This window comes from Macaca mulatta, chromosome 18, assembly GCF_049350105.2.
Source record: "Macaca mulatta isolate MMU2019108-1 chromosome 18, T2T-MMU8v2.0, whole genome shotgun sequence".
NCBI classification, from domain to species: domain Eukaryota; kingdom Metazoa; phylum Chordata; class Mammalia; order Primates; family Cercopithecidae; genus Macaca; species Macaca mulatta.
In genome coordinates this window covers 10,383,573-10,401,946 of record NC_133423.1, presented here as the reverse complement: position 1 = coordinate 10,401,946, position 18,374 = coordinate 10,383,573, and the positions used below count along the sequence as shown (strand labels likewise).

Below are 18,374 nucleotides of genomic sequence, written 5' to 3'. Positions count from 1 at the left end.
TCTCCAATCACTGTAATTAGATATTTGAGAATTGTGTTGCATTTCAATCACGGTAACAATAATGGTAGTATTTTACTAATAAATTCAAAGTAAAAACTGAAGATGACAGTGTATGATACATAACAAATGACATCAACTTCGCATCACCTAAAGATACAACTTCACTGTTATTCTTGCGGAAATCTAGATTGTATATTGGACATAGGAATTAAGATTACTGTACTTGAACTTTTTTGTAACTAACAACTTTATTGAGATATAATTTGGGTACAAACTCATACCTGAACAACTTTTTAGATTTTTTTTCTAGCCCTTTTTTCTCTGTACTTTCAGTTTTCTTTTAAAAAGGTCTATACTATTCAAGAAACACAACTTTTAAAGTCCACAATAATTCTTGTTAGATTTTAATAATACTTATCTCCCCCCAAGCTTTATTGAAATACTAATGATATTCATTTTTAAACCACTTTTCATCGTAAGAGAAATACAAATTTTCCTATTGATTCTTATGGACAAAAATCAAGTTTTTGTGGTACCGCTATACATTAGTAGTATGTCCAGCCAGTTTCAAAAGAAATTAGTCATGTTTCCAACATGCAACTTGTGTATCACAGTACCTTGGAATTGGGCGGCACAAACAACTATTACTTGTACAAAATCTCCCTGAAAACGACTAAATGGAAAAGCAGATGGCTTGAAAAAAGGAATAAGTTTGTCTTTTTAAAAAGCGTTTTTCACAATTCAGTCGAGATGTGGGGAGGGTTTCCCCACTTGTGGCTCTGCACAGCGTGCGCGCGCGTCTGTCCTGGGGTCCCCTCTCTGCGGGGACGAGGCCGGGGTCCCTGCGCGAGCCCAGCGGACCCGGGCAGTGCAGGGGTCCGGCCGCCGGCCGCAGGGGCACAGGGACAGCAGCCGCCAAATCCGCGGGGCCGGGGGGTCAAGGAGACTATCCTTTCCGCGTTAGCCGGGGCCACCCCCGCCAGAGGGAAGGCACCAAAGGAAAAACCAGGACAGGGACACTGGGGGCGGGAGGAGCGCCCGCCTGCAGGCACCAGTGGAGGGGCGCGGGGGGTAGGGATCCGGGATCTGCGCCCCGCCCGCCCCACGACCCCGGCCCGGCGCCCCACCCCTTGCAACCCCCACTTAGTGCCCGGCCCCCGCCCCACCCCGCGCGGCCCCCGGCCTCAGTCCCGCGCGCCCCGACACCCCGCCTGCGCCGCCGGCCGGAGTAGTGGGCGCGGGGCGGCCCGCTCGGCTCCTCCGCACCCGCTCCCCGCTCCGGCCGAGGCGCCGCGGCTGCGCGCCCCTCCTGAAGGAGGAGGAGGAGGAAGGAGGCGGGAGGAGGAGTTGCGGAGAGAAGGCGAGCGCGGCAGTCGCGCCGGCGCTGGGCGAGGAAGCGGAGCCGGGCCGCCTCCGGGTGAGCGTCCGGGTAGCCCGGGCGGGAGGCAGGGGCCGAGCTTCGCCGTCCGCCTTCGGCTCGTTCGCGGTGCGGGGCACCGGCCGCGGGGCTGGTTTTCGCCTCGGGGCGCAGGGGGCGGATCTGGCGCGGGCCGGGCCGGGGAGGCCGCCAGGCGCTGGGCTGCAGCGGCGGGTCTGGGGCAGCGCGAGGCCCTGCGCCGTCTCGGCGGGTGCGCGGGCGGGGGCCAGGGCCGGGGAACAGGGAACGGGGACCGGGCCCAGGCCCGGGAGCGGGGACGCGGGAACCGGGGAGCCGGGGCCGGGGCGCGGCGGCCCCTGAAGGGCCGAGGCCTGCGCGGCCGCGGGCGGCTCTTCCCGACCCCTCGGCCTCTTCGGCCGCGGCGCGCCGGCCCGGGCCGCCGCCTTTGTTGCCCGCAGCTCGCCGGGGAGAGGCCGGGGCTCCGCGAGGCCTGGGCGGCGGCGCGGGGCTTCCGCGGCTCTGCGCCCCGGCCGGGTCCCTTCTCGGACCTCCGCGGGCTGGGGCTCGGGGTCGGGGCGCGGCGAGGCCGCAGACGCGAGGGCGGGCCTGGGGCGCGGCGCTGGGACTCGGGGACGCCCCCGCCCCACCGCGAGGTCGCGCCGGCGCTGGTGGAGATGCAGGCCGGGGCTGCTCTGCCGCTGAAGGTGCCGCCGGCCGGCAGCGCACTCACCCGGGTATAGGGAGGAGACGATTGTGGAATTTAAACCGCTCCTGGGACCGACACGGGCCTGAATTTTCAGTTTGCTTCGGGAGTTGGCAACTTCAGGTACACCCCTGTGGCTCACAGAGCAGAATTATGGACGTTTCTCAGGGGCAGGTCCTGGCACAAAACTTGGGATGTATGCGGTAATGTGTGCGCCAACTTGTCGTTCAGTTGGAATGTGAAACTGGGGTTCCCGTCCCCACTGTTTGGAATGAAGGGCCAGGTGGGAATATGTGGCAGAACTCAGTCTTCCGGTAGCAAAAGAAATAATGTTGAATTCATTTCAACAAATGTTTCTACAACGTCTGCCCGGATAAGGCAACATGCACTGTGCTTGAGGACAGAGAACACAGTAATGACAGAAATAACGTGAATTACACACACTGAACGTCTCCCAGAGACGTTTTAAATTTACTGTGTTCCTTGGGATACATTTGGTTACATTTGATACATTTGGAATCAAACAAAAGTAAACGGTCTACTTCAAGATGAAATATCTGACATCTTCTCAGCCACAGAAGGTAGCAATTTATCTTGACTTTTTTTTAACCAACTGCCACAACGTTAAATCCATTTAGCTTACTTGAATGAATGAATTTTAAGTGGAATATTTAATGTTGTGGACAGTCAGCCTTACTTAAAAACACGAGTGGCATTGCTCACCAGGTTTCACAAAAACCGGAAAAAAGTCTGTAATACTTTCCTGTGGGCTTTCTAATTTCTCCTCCTAGTGGATTTTGTGCACGCGTGGATATGGTAAGGTCTAGGATCCTTTCAGCTCTAAACTAAATATGTGGCCTTAACCCTTTGGTTCCATCACCCTCCCTAAGCCTGCCTTGGTGCCTTGGAGGAAGCTGGTTGGTGGACAGTGGATTTGATAAGAATTCCTGGAAGAACTTCTATCTGGAGTTTGACCCGAGCTTGCTTTCCGCTTGTGCCTGGGTAAGGATGAGCCAGGTATTCACCTGAATGTATATTTTTAAAACTCCATTCAGCATCTCTTTTGAAACACTTTTTCTCTCTTACCTTTATCGTTATCTTTTAAATTACCCTCTAAATTGGTAGTCTTGCCCCTTTCTCTTCAGCAGGGCCTCCGACCCAAGGGCACACCCTCAGGTCATCCCATGACCTCCTCTCTTGGTGCCCCCCTACCCCCTGCCCACAGGGAGTGGCAGGGAAGGAATTTGAGAGCCATTGACTGGGCGTAGGGTGGAAAATGGTGCTGTACTGACTGCGTTTCTAGTCATTTTGCCTTCCAATGTTTTTCTTCATTCTTGCATTAGAACTGGAAAAGGTGCTCTTTTTAATGGCCCTTTTTTTTTTAGGAAACAGAAAGCAAGAATCTTGTTTTTTGTTTTATCTCTGTCACCCAGGGTAGAGTGCAGTGGTGCAATCATGGCTCACTGCAGCCTTGAACTCCTGGGCTCAAGTGATCCACCTCCCTCAGCCTCCTGAGTAACTTGGACTATAGACATGTGCCACCGAACTTGGCTGATTGTTTTTTGGAGAGGTGAGGTCTTGCTATGTTGCCAAGGCTGGTCTCAAACTCTAGGCCTCAAGATCCTCTCACCTCAGCCTCCCAAAGCTCTGGGATTACAGGCATGAACCACCACACCCAGCCTGCAAGTGTCCCCTTAAGCCTGTCTTGTGTAATTACACTCCTCAGAAAACTCCTTGCTAGTTTTCTCCATTGTGGCCAGTTTTCAGGAAACTTTTGGGTTATTGATCATATCTTTTATTTTGCTCATAGAGATGTGATCTCATTTAAAAGTCCAAACATATAGATGGTCCCCAATTTTGAACTTTTTGACTTTTTGATGGAGCAAAAACGATACACATTCAGTATGCATCTCGACTTAGATCCAGATAAATCCACTGTGAGTTTTGACTTTAAGATACTTTCAATTTATCGTGGGCTTATTGGGATGCAATTACTGTTATTCTCTTGAAAATATGCACTATGAGAAAGGATAATACACACATAAATGCATATGTATTTGGAAGCGTGAGGTCAAATACTTCATTTATAATCCAGTATAGCTAATGGATGTGTATACATTCTATTTTAATGCTTAATAAAGTTAGATAAACAAATAAACTAAAAAGATCTCCTTTTGCTGTTTTCTGTTTATTTCATCCTTTGTAGGAAGTGAGAATTGTCTATTATAGTTCTCTGGCCTCATCCCTGACCTCTTCCAATTCTGAAAATTATATTTTCATCTGTGGTGCCGAAGTACTTTTGTAAAATTATTCATTTTACAAGGGAGAAATTCCTAATACTAGTATATGTCATAAAAAGGAGAAACTTTCTTATATGGATAGATTGATAGTAATAATTCTTCAGCTGTTAAAAGAGGAATAACATAAGACGTGTTTGATATTGAAGTGAAATTGTCATTAATGTTTTTATGGGTAATTAAGTATGCTGTTTGGCGTGTTGGTTTAGCTAATAAGTCGTGATGGCTTTAGGACTGAGAACACAGTTTACTTAAACTGATTTCAGGTGTTTACCCACCCATACAAACATTAAATTTTACTTAGTTGGGGCAGTTACTTTTAGGTGGCCATTGGTCTTGATGTTTTGAGAACAAACATACTTAGATAAAGTCACGTAAGATTTCAGTTCCCACCTTGCACACTCTGGACATGTTGGGGGCATCCATTTACCAGCTCTGTGACCTTGAACACGTTGTATATGCCCTCTGAGTCTTATTCCTCAACTGGGGCTAAAGTGGGGATAATTTATCTCACAATGTTGTAATGAATATGTATTTATGGTAAAATCCAAACTCTTGTTTTGCTTTGTTTTGAGACGGGGGTCTCGCTCTGGATGCCCAGGCTGGAGTGCGGTGGCACCATCAGGACTCACTACAGCCTCAACCTCCCAGGTTCAAGCTATCTTCCCACCTCAGCACCCCCTCCGCCAGTAACTGGGACCACAAGTGCATGCCTCCCTGCCCAGCGGATTTTTTTATTTTTTGTAGAGAGGGGGTCTCCTTATGTTGCCCAGGTTGGTCCTGAAGTCATGGACTCAGGTGATCCTCCCACCTTTGCCTCCCAAATTGTTGGGATTGCAGACGTGAGCCACTGTGCCCAGCCAAAAATCCAAACTCTTTCTCATCGACTGTAGCATTTCTGCCGAGTTCTGAAATGTGTTTTCATTTCTCCCTAGTTCTCATCTTGAACAACCATCTCTGCCTTAACCAGGGTTCTGCCCTAGCCTTTCTGTTCCTCAGCAATCTGAGCTGCTTCCTGCTTCGCCACCTTTGACACAGGCGTTCTGTTTGCCTCCAGTGTCCTTCGGTGGCTCCTGTGGTGGGTTCATTGTCAGATCTTAATGCCAGTGTCACCGCCTCAGAGCATCACCACCTCAGAGAAGGCTTCTTCGACTACCTTACGGCTCCTTCAGTAATCCCAAGTAATTGATTGTATGGTTCCTTCCTGACCTCTGCTGTTACCTGTAATTACTTGGTTTACTTGTTTCTGCTGTTCCCCCGCCACCCCAAATAAGTTCTATGAGGCCAGAATGTCTACTGCGGTCCCCTTTTCTGTGTGCCTGACACATCCCAGGGGGCCTAGCCGCTGAGTAGGAGGGTTGTGGGTATACAGAAAGTACTTGCAGTTTTCATGTTGTGATCTACACCTTAAAGGCAGAGACACGCTGTGTGCGTGTTGGAAAGTTGTTGGTGTTTCATGTCGTTTGTCCTTTTCTGAGCCGCACTGCTTGCCTAGCTGAGGAAATCGTAGCACTGGTAAAATCAAAGTCCTTATTGTTACATGGCCCCAACAGCCCTGCAGAGAGAACTGTCACTGCCCTTAGAGGCATGATGTGTGTCTGAGTGACTCGAGTACCAGACTGACTCGCAGTGTAGACGCCCAGATCTCCTTCACTTCTGAAAGTATAGTCATGTAGAGTGTGTAGAAAGTCACCATCCCAAAACGCATTTCCCCTGCTTACATAGCTTAGTAAAGTGAAACCTCAGTTATCTGGAACCTCCTGGTATCCTCAGTTTTCTGGTGTAGAATTAAGCCAGAAGGAAAAACTCCTTTGGAATTAGAAAAGCCGGAGACTTAGAAGCCCTCCGTGCTAAGGAATGCAGTCTCTCATGGGGATGCAGATCTAGGTTTGAATTTCAGCACTTCAATTTTATAGGGTAGATTTTTTAAAAAAAAACAAACTTAAAAGTTTTTGTTCCTTTACATATATAATAATGATGATGTTTCTCTCAGAGCTGGTATAATAATGGAATGAGATAGCTGGGCGCGGTGGCTCATGCCTGTAATCCCAGCACTTTGGGGGGCCAAGGCGGGCAGATCAGGAGGTCAGGAGTTTGAGACCAGCCTGGCCAACATAGTGAAACCCCGTGTCTACTAAAAATACAAAAATTAGCCGGGCATGGTGGCACGCGCCTGTAGTCCCAGCTACTCAGGAGGCTGAGGCAGGAGCTTGAACCTGGGAGTTGGAGGTTGCGGTGAGCCGAGATCGCGCCACTGCACTCTAGCCTGGGCAACAGAGTGAGACTCTGTCTAAAAAAAAAAAAAGAAAGAAGAAGAAAATGGAATGAGATAATGCATGTTATTGTATTAATTAAGTGCCTGAAATATAACAAGTGCTAATACTTTAACACTAGTATTCTGCTCCTTAATCTGACTGCTTTTGACTAGTCAGATTATGTTTTAAAATAATAGTAATAATTCCTATTTAAAGTAATTATTACTATTAATATTATTACTATTAATTCTTTTCTGTGTCCCTGACATATCCCAGGGGGACTGGCCACTGAGTCTTTTTCTTGTCAGTTTTTTTTTGTTGTTGTTATTGTTGTTCTTTGGAGGGGAATTCCCTCAATTTTTCTTTTATCGGATATTTTTTTGGCTGTGGGAGTTTTGTTTTCTAACTGTTCTCTTCACCCCCTCTTTTATAATATATAATATTATGATAGTAATAATTCCTAAAGTAATTCTTACTATCAATTTAAAACATAATCTGACTAGTCAAAAGTAGTATTCTGATTAATCAGCCACACCTGTGTTAGACTTGAGTGTTTTTGTTAAGGAAGCCTAATGTGAGAAAAAGGTTTGAGACCAAAGGAGCAAGAGAAATGGAAATGAAAGCAGGGAGTGAATGGGCGTCTTCCGAAGGATTGCTAGTGCAGGCTGCTGGACTGGTAAGGATTACAGGTGGTCACAGTGTTAGCAGCAATTGCCTGGCTTGACTCTGGGGTCACTGCAGTTCATTGGTGGGAGACCGAGAACAAAAAGGATGCCACACTTTGCCTTCTCTGCAGAGCCTTCTGCTCTGATTATGTTTGTTCTGATACTGTTTTATCACTCTTAACAGCCAACACACTAAAATACTTTAAAATTATTAAAAGGGCATCACACTTGGAGACTGGGGAGTGATCATTATCTCACTTTCTATAGCATTGGACTCTTGAATATAGAGAAGAAAAGAAAGAAGACAGGATATATCTGAGGGCCTGGGAGGCAGGCAGTGACCTGAACATCAGTAAGTCCTAATGGTGTCATTATGCCATCCTGAAATTTTCCAGCAGATAAATTTGGTCATCTGGAGAGGCATCCATTTATATACAGCAGTTTGTGACAGTCTGGGATTGTACTTAATATACACACTTGTGCTTAAAATACCTTTTTGAAGTTAGAGGACTGTATGGCTCCTATTAGATAAGATTTCCATCAGAAACAATTTCAATAGTTCAGTGTTAATCTTTAGAATTATCTAGACAAGGTGTTTTTAACTCAGCGATCTGGGTAGCCAATTATTTGGTGCTGTTTACGGTGGCACTTAGTGATTTTTGTGGTACACGTTGTTCTGACTATATCAGTAATATGCTAGATGGTTGAAGCAGCTGGGTTAGCATGCTTTTAAAGTCAGATGAATTCTTACTGGTAGATTTTTACTGTGTCTGTATGTTACTTGTTTAAAGTTTGTTGTGATGTTTATAATGTGTTTGTTTTTAAAGCTTAATTTTGGTTTTAAGTAACATATTACCATCCCTCAGACAATAGTCATTTTTGTTTGTTGACACTGCTTTTGAAGTTAAAAAAAAGTGACATATTTAGGGAATAACATTATTGCCAAATATCACAGACTGGCAGAAAATGTAAGCAAATACCAAAGCAGAGAATTACAGTAGGGTTTTAGTGATTTTATACATTTGCAGCAGAATTACTGCATTTTAGAGCTAGAAGGAACTCCTCTGATTATAGATTATCTTTGTCCTTGCACTGATGAGGAAATTGGGTCTAAGCAGGGTGTCATCTGCCCAGAGTCACACACCACATTAGTAGTCGATTTCAGAATGGACTCTGGTGTGTGCAGCCCTTCTTCCTGTTGATGCTGAAGGTTTTAATTTAATCCTGGGAGCTGGGGAATTTGGATTTGTGTCTTCATGGAGGATATTACAGTTGAGCTGGCTCTTGCAGGGTGACGTGTGTGTGATTGGAGAAAGATACAGAAGGCAGGGACAGTATCTGAAACAGGGCGAATCGCAGGAGACTCTACCATCAACTTAGAAATTCTTCTCTCCTTCCCAAGTGGGGTTCCTTGTTTTCTGTTCCTTAGTTTACCTCCTTGATACGATGAAGCTCATCCTCCTAGTGACTTCTGTGAAAGGTGATGGGGAGGATGATACTGTTTTTCTGAGCCTTGTGTGTCAGAAAATGTCTGTGTTCTAAGTATCGGGTGTATGCCTGGCTGTATAAAATTCCAGGTTAATATTTTAGTTCAGATAGAATAAGTTATTTGGCAGTGACAAATTAACTCTGAAATCTCAGTGCATGAATAGAGGTCTGTGTCTTGCTTTCGCAAAGTCTGCGGTGGGCGCCACCCTGGGCCTCTTCCTTTGGGTCTAGTCTGCTTTCACCTACAGTTCCTGTCTGTTGCCCCCATGGCAGATGTGGGTGTATCTGCAGGTCGCACGCTGGTGACCATAGGCCAGAACCAGGCCTAGTCCCTGCAAGAATGCCAGACACGTGCAGGGGCACAATGAGAGTCATTGAACTGTCAGTGGGGGTCACAGTTGTAAGTGTGTTTCCTCTTGGAATTTTGCAGGCATTGCTCCGTTGTCTTCCGGTTTTCAGTGTTACTGTTAAGTCACGTGCCGCCAGTTTGCCGGGCATTTGTAAGCCATTTCTTTTCTCGCTGGAAGCTTTTGGGGGAGTTTCGTGTTATCGCCTAAATACTAACATTTTACCATGGTGGGTCTGGTGATTGTTCTTTTCTACTTTGGATGTGCCGAGCATTCCACAGAGCTTTTCAGTCTGTAAACTTGTGTTTTTCAGTTCTAGGAAAACTATTAAATGACTTTTATAATGTCTTCCCTTTCCTTTTCTCATTCCTTTTTTTTTTTTTTTTTTTCCCTGTCTTAAGCTCTTCTTCATTGGACATAGGAACTCCTAAATCCATCTATTTATTTTCTTAGCTTTTTTCTCCATTTTTCTTGTCAGTTTTTGTCGTTGTTGTTCTTTGGAGAGGAGTTCCCTCAGTTTTTCTTTTATTGGATATTTACTTTTTGGCTGTGGGAGTTTTGTTTTCTAACCGTTCTCCTCACCCCTTCTTTTTTAAACAAATAGCATCCGCCTCGGGGTTCATATTTGTGAAACCTTTTCTCAGGCTGGTTTTTCATTGTCTTCTTTTCCAGCAGTCTTAGATTTTGGTTTACCCCAGTTTGTTTTAGCCACTTAACACTGTTGTCATCTGCCATAATTCCCTTTGTGATTTTCTTCGTTCCTGTGTTTTTGGGGAATGATGGAGATAAAGAAGTGTATGTTTAATCAGGAGGGTTTTTTTTTTCCTTTTTTTAAACAGTTTTCGTTTGTTTTGCTAGCATCAATGAATAGTAAACTCTTCGTTTTTGTGGAAAAACCACATCTATTTTTTTCTTTAAATAAAGGTAGTGTTTTCATTTAGTGCCGTCATGAAGCCACATCTGTGTCACTGAGTTCAATTAACTTAGTTGATGAAATGCTTGCTGATCTGTAGTGGGTAACATAATTATTTTAATTTGGACTATTTTAAAAGCATCAAGAGATCACATCTTTGGGAACCCATAATAAATGGTTACTTGTGGCAATCAAATTATTGTTTTACAATGGAAGTAATCTTTTCATTTTGTAAGATTTTTATATTATTTGCTTAATAGAGATATATTATTAAATTGAATAATTATTGCTTTCCAAGATTCCCTTCAGCTCTAATGATCAGTGAATGAAGTTTACGTTGGCTCTTAATGTACATTTAATAGCAAATTTCATGTGGATTACTTTTTGTACCCCAAATCTGCTATTTAAAATTCCATTCTTCATTTGGATGTGCTTTAGAAATGAGGAAAAGAGTATTTTAACTGAAAACTCATGTTCTCTACTGCAAATTGAATGACAAAATCTTGTATGTTCTATGTGAAAGCATTTGAATAATGGACAAATTGCTCTTTAAATTAGAGCTTTTGTGTTGCTCTGAAGGCTCTGAGAGCAGTCATAACAGTTGTGTTACTTTTCAGTTATTTTTATATGCATGTTGCCTTTCAGAAGTTAGATATTTTTGCTTTAGTAGTTCATTACATTTAAGATATTGTAATATATAAATTACTTTTAATCTTGAAAAAATAAAAAAGCAATGAAGAAACTTCATTAAAACACTTTGCTACAGTACAGAATAAAAACAAAACATCTTTGTTCATAGTTTGTCAAATTCTGAAAGAATCTTACCTACTTGGTAGTTTATAATTCATGAGGTCATTCTTTTTCATAGGCAATGAATGTGGTGAGATTTTTAGGGAATTTGCTATATTTGTAGTTAAAATAATTTTGTTGACATTAAAATGTTAAATAATTGTTTTTTGATTTGTCATTGTCAGCTATGATCATATATAGGTGAATGGAATTAAAAGAACTATATATGAGATAGTATTTTACATTTATCATTCTGGAGGTCAGGATGTATTACATATATATTATATCAGAATGTATTACAATAGCTGTTTCTAAAACACCAACTGTAATTATACCTTAGCCAATAAGGTTGCAAATGTGGACATTATTAAGGATCTTACTATTAGTAAGTCGGGGTGCTGTATTTTCAGTGTGCAAATGATTTCCATTATCAATGTTGCCCAGGTCTCCACTGATTTTAGAGTTAAGATACCTATATTAATTTGTGGAAAAGTGTCATAGTTATTTTATAGGAGACCCAGGCCTGATACACACAGTGGTAAAGATAAAAGGCCGATTTATTTCTTGTGATGTGTTTCCAACACCAACAACGACTTCTTTCAACATGAAAACCGAGTGTCCTGGCCGGGTATGGTGGCTCATGCCTATAATCCCAACATTTTGGGAGGCCGAGGTGGGTGGATCACTTGAGGTCAGGAGTTCAAGACCAGCCTGACCAATGTGGCAAAACCCTGTCTCTCCTAAAAATACAAAAATTAGACGGGCATGGTGGCACACGCTGTAATCCCACCTACTTGAGAGGCTGAGGCAGGAGAATCGCTTGAACCTGGGAGGCAGAGGTTGCGGCGAGCCGAGATCATGCCATTGCACTCCAGCCTGGACAACAAGAGCAGAACTTGTCTTAAAAAAAAAAAAAAAAAGAAAGAAAGAAAACTGAGTGTCCAATGTTTCAGTTAATTCAGACACTACCCAGAGTAAGTACAGTCCTCACAGGCAACAGGCTGAGTCCCATAAGACTGCCCCGGCCTCAGATACCAGTCGCAAGTCCCAGGCCTCTCACATTTCTGACTGACTGGTTACAAATCAGCAGTTCCCACTACCTCATCAGATTAGATAATTTGCTGGGATAAAACTCAGGAAAACATTATTATAAAGGGCACAGCTCAGCAACAGCCCAGTAGAAGAGGTGCACGGAACAAGCACGGGGGGACGTGGAGCTTCTGTGCCCTCCTAGGGTGGCCTCCTGCCCAGCTCGCCCTTGTGTGCACAAGGTCCCCAAATCTCGTGGTTAGAGTTTCTGTAGAACTCAATCTCTAATCCTTTCCTTTTCTCTTCAGGATAGGGACTGAGGGTCAGGGCTAAAAGTTCCACACTCTAGGCCCTGGGTCTCTGGGTGACCAGCCCCATCCTGAGGCTGTCTAGGAGGGCTCCTTTTAATCACAGCATTAGCATTAACAGTTGTGATTGAAAGGGGCTTGTTTTGAACAACAAAAAACATTTCTATCTCAGGAAATCCCAAAGATTTAGGAACTGTGCCAGGAACTAGGGACAAAGATGCAATATTTCTTATATCACATTTCTTTGAATTGGTTAAGTGCAAATAAGACAATGAAAAATAATATAGTTTAACCATTTATATAACACTTGTGTTAGGTATTATAAATAACCTAGAGATGATTTAGAGGGAGGATGTGCATAGGTTATATGCAAATACTATGACATTTTACATAAAGGACTTGAGCATTCATAGCTTTTGTTATTGGTGGGGGTCCTGGAGCCAATCCCGCATGAATACCGAGGGGTGACTGTATATGTACAAAGACAGTGATGAATTGACGTATAGGTGTACTACTTTTTAAATGTAACCTGTTAAAATCTGAATTAAAAAATTAAGGAGACGGGCGCCTGTACTCCCAGCTACTCGGGAGGCTGAGGCAGGAGAATGGCTTAAACCCAGGAGGCGGAGCTTGCAGTGAGCTGAGATCCGGCCACTGCACTCCAGCCTGGGCGACAGAGCGAGACTGCGTCTCAAAAAAAAAAAAAAAAAAATTAAGGAGAGGTGTGCAGTCATTTAATCAATTCTTTATGTGTTTTTCCTTGAGACGAAGTCTCTCTGTCACCCAAGCTGCAGTGCGGTGGCACCATCTCAGCTCACTGCAACCTCTGCCTCCTGGGTTCAGGCGATTCTCCTGCCTCAGCCTCCCGAGTAGCTGGGATTACAGGCACCCACCACCACACCTGGCTAGTTTTTGTATTTTTTTTAGTAGAGACAAAGTTTCACCATGTTGGCCAGGCTAGTCTCGAACTCCTGACCTCAAGTGATCCACCCACCTCAGCCTCCCAAAGTGCTGGGATTACAGGCGTGAGCCACCATGCCCAGTCTCATTAATCAATTCTTATAAGCCAACACAATTAGCAGTTTTACATGATTGACGTTATGAATATTTGTTTCATACTCAGTTTAATAATTGAAGAAGAATGCACTGAATGCAATTACAATGAAGGATGCTTAGAAATGCTCTTGGGAAAGTTCATTGCTGGTTAGATATCTAAATCTGTACATATTTTTATTATTTTCATTGAGTCAGATGCTGTTAGAACTGGACATGATTTAGAGATTATCACCTATTTTATATGGAGATTCAGTCAGTATCCCCCTGCAAACTTAAGCTAGTGCTACCCCATATTTTTGTGTCAATAGCGTATAAAGTAGGAGTGAATCACTTGAGAATTTATTAGAACTTTTGCTGTAAATATAAGTTTATTCTTAAGTTTAAATTATTTGGCAACTTTAAGTTCATTTTTCTTAATTTGGCTAAATTTAAATTTTTTTAATCTACCTTTGTAGCCATGTAGTGTTCCTATTGCATTTAAATTAGAGCTTATTGTGTGGTAAGAGCTAAGGGCCCTGAAAGAAGTCAAAGCAATTGTATTACATTTATTATGTAAATATAATTGTGTTTTTATGTAGTTGTAAATATTTATTATGTTTGCATGTAGTTGCCAAGAAGTGTGAAATGTCTGAGATTTTTGCCTTCAACACAAGCTCAAAGGCAGGCTCGCCAGCCAGCCTGCTGCAGTTTCATGGATGCTGGCAGAAGACATAAGACTCTTGGGTCAGAGATGAAGGACCTTATTACAGTAGCAGCCAGAGTGTCAGCATCTGTCCCAGTTGGCTGAGACATGTTGAGAACAGAATGGGGCAGGAGAAGGAAAGCACGGAAACGAATTAGGAGGTATTGCCATAATGCAGGAGAAAGAGGATGGTAGCTTGGACTAGTATAGTGGCAAAATGTAGTTGGATTTTGCGTATGTTTTGGAGGTAGCTGAAATTGGGATTTCATGACATACTGGATGAGGTATGAGGGAAAGAAAGGAGCCAAGGGTGATTCTGAATGTTCTGATCTGATCATTGGAAGAATGTGGAGTAGCCGGAAATGGAAGTAGGATAGAGAAGATTTAAACCTGCAGGTGGGGAGGGTGTGGGGGTGGGGTGGGAAAGAGCCAGAGTTCAGTTTTGAACTTGTGAAGTTTCAGGTATCTTCAAGACTTCAAAGTGGCAGTGTCCCGAAGGGAGCTGAATATAACTAATCTGTAAATGAAGAGAGAGAATTTGGGAGTGTAGGGCACATCGATGCTATACAGTGTCACGAGCATGAATGAAATCATGGATGGAGAAGAGGGGACCAAAGTCTGAGTGTTGGGGCACTCCTATTAAGACTTCAGAGGGGAACTAGCAAAGGAGTCAGACTGAGGGACCTTGAGAGTGTGGTGTGCTTAGCAAAGAGGTAAAATTATATGAAAGGAAAAGGAGGGTCAGTGGTCACACAGTGCCTCTAAGATTAGGACTGAGAACTCACGCTAGACAAGAGCTGCTCCGTGCGCTGGTTGGTAGAGAAGCCTTTGGTGTGGGTGTCAGAGAAGGTTGGAGAGGAATAGTAGGCATCGGTAGACACAGTTCTCCTAAGGTGTTTTGCTGCAAAGGGAATGAGAGATGGGGCTGCAGCTGGTAAGGAAAGTGGGGTCCCCACAAGTTTGTTTATATATGAGAAGTAACATTTTCAGGAGTGATCCAGTGGAGTGGGGGAATTGTTGGGAGATTAAGTGTGCCAGCTGACCGTGGGGGCCCTTGAGCAAGGCAGCAGGATAGAGTAGATGGAAGCATGGTGCTGAGTGGGTAGATGGGGGCCGAGGCCAAGGTCTCCTGATGTCGTTCCTTTTCTAGGTGAAATAGGAAGTCGGGCCATCTGCTGAGATATTAAATGAGGGAGTGTTCCAGGGGTGGAGAAAGGAGAGGGCAGGTGTGAAATGGTAGGCAGGGAAGGAGAAGAATGGACCAGGGAAAAGTAGTTTGATTTCCAGACAGTGGTGAGGACCCACCTGAGGGTCCTGGCCTTGACTACAAAATGAGACCCATCAGACCAGCTCTCTTTTCCTCCAGCCTTATTGAGCTCTGTGGGTGCAGGCATGACATAAGCGGAGTTGAATTTGCTGATACGGTTTTACCGAGAGAGTTTTTCAGGAGAGTAGAAGAAGGGGATAGAAGTATACACGAGGAGGCCGGGCGCGGTGGCTCACGCCTGTAATCCCAGCACTTTGGGTGGCTGAGACGGGTGGATCACGAGGTCAGGAGATTGAGACCATCCTGGCTAACACGGTGAAACCCCGTCTCTACTAAAAAAAATACAAAAAATTAGCCGGGCGCGGTGGCGGCGCCTGTAGTCCCAGCTACTCGGGAGGCTGAGGCAGGAGAATGGCGGGAACTCGGGAGGCGGAGCTTGCAGTGAGCCGAGATCCGGCCACTGCACTCCAGCCCGGGCGACAGAGCGAGACTCCGTCTCAAAAAGAAAAAAAAAAAAAAGTGTACACGAGGAAATGATTGTGGAATATAAGCTGAGTAGGAAGGGAAGAGGGTCTTGAAAGCTGGTAGGCGTATCACTCTTGTCATTTAGACTTTGAATATTCAAGGCCAGTTCGTAACTATATATACACCAGTACAAAAAAAATTTAAGTCAGATTTGCAAAAAGTTATTTTGAGCAGGTAAAGAGGAGGAGGCTGTCTAAGTTCTACCAAAGCCAAAGAATAACAGTAAAAACAAAAAGCTACAAAAAAACCCAATAGTCTCATCTTTTGATTTATTTTTTGTTTGGCAGTCATGGTATAACTGAAAGCCAAGAAAAGCCCCTGCATTTTTAATGGATTTACTCAACCATTTCCTTTAAAAAAGTAAGAACAAACAAGCTCACAGGTTTTATTCTTATAAAAACACTGCATGTTCATTATAGGATGTTTTGAAAATAATGTTTACAAAAATTCTGCTATCCAGTTAACAGTTCTGCTGTACTTTGTGGTCCAGTTTTCCTCCCTATTCTTTCTGTGTAATTGAACCACATACATATAATTTTGTTTCCTGTGTTTTTGCACTTAACAAATGAACAATATGAATTTTCCCCTCATGTTATTTATAACTCTGTATAAATATCAATTTCAGTGGTTCTCTAAAGTTCCATTGTGTAAATGTGCCAGGATTTTGTTTACTCATACTGTTGGAAATTAGGATGTTTCCAATTTTTTAAATTTAAATTTACTTTTTGTCATAAATAATGATCCAGGGAATATTTTTATTTCTTATTTTTTTAAGATTGATAAAAACAGCATTATTGGGTCAAGGAGTATGATTGTTTTTCAGTTGCATATTGCCAAATTAATTTTTATGACTGTATTAAGATACTTTCAGCCGGGCACGGTGGCTCACGCTTGTAATCCCAGCCCTTTGGGAGGCTGAAGCAGGTGGATCATCTGAGGTCAGGAGTTTGACACCAGTGTGGCCAACGTGGTGAAACCCATGTCTACTAAAAATACAAAAATTAGCTGGGAGTGGTGGTATGTTCCTGTCCCAGCTACAGCAGGCTGAGGCAGGAGAATCGCTTGAACCTGGGAAGCAGAGGTTGCTGTGAGCTGAGATTGCACTACTGTACTCCAGCCTGGGTGACAGACCGAGACTCTCAAAATAAATAATAATAATAAATTTTAAAAAAAAGATACTTTCAGGCAATCAGTACAACCATTTAGAAAAAATCTTTGCTGATTTGACTTTTGGAAAATCATAGTGTTAATAGTTTAATTTGTATGTCTCTGATTCTTGTAAAGGTTAATATTTTTCCATAAATGTGTTGAGTGAATTGGTTATATGCGTGGAAAAATAAAAATCCCTACCTACCTCACACATAAATCAGTACTAGATTAATCAGGGACTTAAATATGAAAACCAAAACTTGTTTACAGCAAATTCACAAGAACATATGATCTCAGTGTTAGATGAATTTTTTAAAGACAATAGAAGAGGCAAAGGTAAACTGATAAATTTGACTAAAATAAAATGGAGAAACTTCTGATCATCAGGTACTAGAAAAAGACTAAAAAGTCAAGATACAAGATCAATGCAACAGTAAAGAAAAAAGAGAAAAGACACAGGATGATCTGTGTGAACTGATACAGAGTGATTTCTAGGGGTCTGAAGTTTACCTGCCCTGTGATACATTTTTTTGTTCTCTATATTTAGCCACACACTTTAATCATCACTTTGCCGAAATCGGGAGAAAAGAAAGACTTGATTTAAAAGCCAACCCGTCTTACATTTCCACCAGCCATGTGTGAGGTTTCTGGTTGCTCTGCACCCCTGCCTTTGTCATGATATTGTCTTGATAGTGTTTGTGCAGTGGTATCTTTTTGTGGCTTTAATTTACATTTTGAATGATTAATACTATGAAGCACCTTTTCGTGTGCTTATTAGCCATTTGCGTGTTGTCTTTGGTCAAAGGTCTGTTCACATCTTCTGCTCATTTAAAAAATTAGGTTTTATTTGTATCTTGGTATAATCTCTTGTCAGTTATGATACACAGATATTCTAACCTGTGGCTTAGAAGATATGATACAGGTATTGTATAAGCCTGTGGCTTATCTTTCTTTTAGTGGTTTGTTTTGAAACACAAACATTTTAAATTTTAGTTATTAGATTTTAATGATGTCTGACTTAGCAGAGTTTTTCTCTTATATATTGTGCTTTTGGTATTGTGTCCAAGAACTCTGTGTCCAAACTAGGGGCACAAAGCGTTTTTAAAGAAGTTTTATAGTTTCAGGGCTGAGCGCAGTGGCTCACGCCTGTAATCCCAGCACTTTGTGAGGCCGAGGCGGGCGGATCAGAAGGTCGGGAGTTCGAGACCAGTCTGGCCAACATGGTGAAACCCAGTCTGTACTTAAAAAACACAAAAATTCGCTGGGCATGGTGGCATGTGCCTGTAATCCTAGCTACTGGGGAGGCTGAGGCAGGAGAATTGCTTGAACCCGGGAGGCGGAGGTTGCAGTGAGCTGAGATCGCGCCACTGCACTCCAGCCTGGGTAACAGAGCTAGACTCCCGTCTCAAAAAAAAAAAAAAAAAAAAAAGAAGTTTTATAGTTTTGGTTCATACATTTAGGTATATGATCCATTTTAACTTAATTCTTACCTGTGGTGTGAGGGTTTACATTTCTGTTTTTAG

General features: G+C 43.2%; 2 protein-coding genes across 3 annotated transcripts in view; both read left to right on the top strand.

Moving 5' to 3' along the window:
* Positions 1–750: 750 nt before the first annotated feature.
* On the top strand, positions 751–3,083 carry LOC144336454 (uncharacterized). Its single transcript, XM_077975093.1, has 2 exons — positions 751–2,204; positions 2,972–3,083. Exon 1 carries the CDS (start codon positions 751–753, stop codon positions 2,116–2,118), a length of 1,368 nt encoding a protein of 455 aa, XP_077831219.1. The 3' UTR covers positions 2,119–2,204; positions 2,972–3,083.
* SOCS6 (suppressor of cytokine signaling 6) overlaps positions 1,372–18,374 on the top strand; it is a 40,378-nt gene continuing 23,375 nt past the window's right edge. Inside the window, exon 1 of one of the 2 annotated variants that reach the window (XM_001095656.5) lies at positions 1,372–1,417. The gene's annotated coding sequence lies outside the window, so the exon portion shown is untranslated. Of the gene's footprint in view, positions 1,418–2,974; positions 3,084–18,374 lie in introns of those variants that run through there. The other variant, XM_015122189.3, reaches the window with a different exon arrangement.

What these genes read in the sequence shown, in the direction of transcription:
- LOC144336454 (XM_077975093.1), top strand. Translation starts at nt 751, where the DNA reads ATGTGGGGAGGGTTTCCCCACTTGTGGCTCTGCACAGCGTGCGCGCGC.